At 48.4% G+C, this 3,079-nt stretch overlaps 1 protein-coding gene across 1 annotated transcript in view; it reads right to left on the bottom strand.

Annotated features, from left to right (window-relative positions):
• Positions 1-2,503: 2,503 nt before the first annotated feature.
• VWA2 (von Willebrand factor A domain containing 2) overlaps positions 2,504-3,079 on the bottom strand; it is a gene marked incomplete at its 5' end in the record, with an annotated part of 19,480 nt that continues 18,904 nt past the window's right edge. The window contains one exon of the mRNA XM_010134151.1: positions 2,504-2,637. Coding sequence (XP_010132453.1) covers positions 2,504-2,637 — 134 coding nt within the window. The remainder of the gene's footprint in view (positions 2,638-3,079) is intronic.

Raw genomic sequence — 3,079 nt, 5'->3', positions numbered from 1 at the left:
TTCCTGGCGCAGTCAGGGGACTGAGACCTCAGCCAGATGCACCCAGAAGCTAAGGTCTGGGTTTAGGAACCAGCTTTCCTGAAACCTCTCAATGGGTTTCCAATCTTTCATACCATCTCTGCTTGAGAAACTGATGCACAGGGCTAAATGTATTCCATCCAGCATTAAAATGTTGTCTCCGGCAGGAGATTTCAGTCTGCAATTCCTGAATCACATAGAGAGGTTTGTCTGTCTGTGCTTTAAACTAGTAGGATGATTTCCTCCAGCTCAGGATGCAGGCAAGCATCCTTTCTCCCAGTAAAGCCTATGCACTCTAAAAATGCACTTACTAGCTATGTATTGAAATAAAGAACTACAGCAGAAAATCCACCCGGGCGCTGCAAACCCAACAAGGCAGCGAGGGTAAGAAGTGGCCATCTCTCTAACCCCTTGCACAACAGAGGATGCACAGGGAGGCTGGGGAGTTTTCAGCCAGCAACATGGGAGCTTCTGCACCATAGAACACGAACCACATCTTCATCGGTGCCAGCGGTGAGACTGATCTAGCCCACTCTCCCTGCAACAAGAGACGATTAGCAGTTTTACAGCAGAGGCAACGCTTAGCTACAGCCATGCCTAAGTAAATAACATTAATAGATTAGTTTTTCTACCCAAATGTCAGCCCTTCAGCTAAGCATCTATTTTGCTGTGCCTTAGGACACAATCTACTAAAGTGATGGTGAAAAGAGAAAAAGGAAATTCTTTCTCCTAGCTTGGTCTCTCCCACAAGGTACGACAGTGCTACTCCTGTCTTGGTGCCAGCTTTCATTCCCCAGAGTGCTTTTAGACCATTCTTCTTTTGACAACAAACCTCCGGAGTAATTTGTGTCTCTGTCCATCTAATGTTACTATTCAACACGGGGCCAGGACATCTGGGTGAAGGGATTTTTCTTCTCCTGGGAACAACAGATGCTATTTTCAAGAGCGTTGGCAGTCACCGTTGATGTCTGTGCCTCAGCCCTGTCCAGAGCTGCTCCTGCTCTCCCAAGGTGACGGATGCCATGGGAAAGACAGCAGAGAACTATCCAACAGTGTGAACCATGGGCTCTGGGGGAGCAATTATGTAAATTTTGCAGCTTCATGGGCAAATTGAGCTAATGATCCAGTGAGGCTGATGCTCCAAAGGATGCGGGCATGTGGCCAAACTGTCTTTAGAGACACATGAGCCATTGCAGTCCACCAGAGGCCCAGCTTGTGTTGCAGAGCTGCAGAGACCACTGCTGTGCTGGGGACAACAACCAGGGGAGGCAGAAATGCCAGTCAGCTCATCTGCCTCGGTTCAAGCCAGGACAAGCATGCTGTTCTCCCCAGCCAGCTCCAAAAGGAAAGCAGAGTGACACAGTAAAGGTCAGAGCCATGGAAAAAGCACTGAAAAGAAGAGGTGAGACTTGACCTGAAATGGTCAAAAAAGAAGGAATAAGAAAAAAACATGCACTGAGCAAAGAGGTGGCCAGGAGGAGGAGAAAGGAAAGGGGGGATGTAATCTAGGAGAGGTTCAGGCTTCCTCCTCCAACTTGCACGTTGCCCCTGGCACCCACGCAAGCTGCTCAGGAGGTTGTCTTGGTCCTGTCCCTTACAGAAGAGACTGTGGCTGACGGATAAGAGTGAGACTGGGAGGGGAGGACTAGAGTTAAACCTGAAAGCAGAAAGACCAAGATCCAAAGACCAGCAGGATGGTAAAAACGAGAGCCTAGACATTTGTTTAGAAATTATTGGGGGATTCCCCTTACCTGGTGAGTTTGCAGCACAGGTAACTGTATGTGACCTGGGTCAAATCTAGGTGAGAAACAGCCAACACACCTGCTAAAACCAGTAACACAGAGACACTGACTGTCACAGCTCTGCCTTGGAGTTGTATAAACCTCTGAACACTCTTGCAAAACCAATCCTTTTCAAACCTCTCCTTATCAGAAATACAGAGCCTCAAAACACCCTTGAGGCTAAACTGTATTAGATCACTCAAAGTAAGTTCAGAGGAGAAAGTGGCAGGGACAACTTACAAAACTGAATGAGGGTCATAATGAGTTCTCTTTCCTCTTATTTGTTTTCTTGCCTGTAACAAGCCATTCACTCCAGCACCTGGCTGCCAGTGCATAATCTACGTTATCCCCTTCAGCAGGAGCTCCAGAATTGCTCAGAGTTCTACGTCTTTTCAGACTACCTCAAAGAAGCCTGTGAAAATAAAATTTATTAAAAAAAAGAGCACATGGCACTAGAATCTGGAGGAGGAAATGCAAAATGCCAGTAATAAATACTTAAACACAAATATTTACTTCAGTTAAAAAAAGAGAGAGCACTCAGAAGTCCAGTTTGTGCAATGTAGGAAACTGGGAACAGCCTCAGCACAGTCCCTGTGCTGGAGCAACTCAGTCATTGCCAAGGATGGGGGTGGCTTTCTGGATCATGTCTCTGAGTGGCAGCAAGGGTTCCCAGTCAGAGAACTGGAGCTCTCAGCACATCTTTGTCAGCGTCTCGGATCCACATGCCTTTTGGTGTGCCGGGGGGCTCTGGAGAAGCGCTGCAAACCACCTGAACTCTGCTGCACACGGGAGCGTGGAGGAGGGACCAGGGATCTCGGAGAATCGCCCCGGAGGACTCCTGTTGTGGAACAGAAACACAGATGTGGGATAAGGGCTTTAGGACCAAGGGATAAATTCACACTCAGTCCCTTACAACCCGAACAACACCCACTTGGCCTTAGCTGCCAGATGTTAGATGCCATGGGGTGGAAGTCAGAACTCCTGGGCTCAGGTAAAGAGCACGATACTAGGGGGGGAAAAACCCACTTAACTGAGAACTTCTCACTATGGGCACTGGACTACCGCTGGGGACCCAGTTAGGACCAAGGGATAAATTCACACTCAGTCCCTTACAACCCGAACAACACCCACTTGGCCTTAGCTGCCAGATGTTAGATGCCATGGGGTGGAAGTCAGAACTCCTGGGCTCAGGTAAAGAGCACGATACTAGGGGGGGAAAAACCCACTTAACTGAGAACTTCTCACTATGGGCACTGGACTACCGCTGGGGACCCAGACGC

Source organism: Buceros rhinoceros, unplaced genomic scaffold (genome assembly GCF_000710305.1).
Source record: "Buceros rhinoceros silvestris isolate BGI_N320 unplaced genomic scaffold, ASM71030v1 scaffold11844, whole genome shotgun sequence".
NCBI classification, from domain to species: domain Eukaryota; kingdom Metazoa; phylum Chordata; class Aves; order Bucerotiformes; family Bucerotidae; genus Buceros; species Buceros rhinoceros.
Note: the sequence above shows the minus strand (reverse complement) of the source record. Positions and strands in the feature narration are given on the sequence as shown.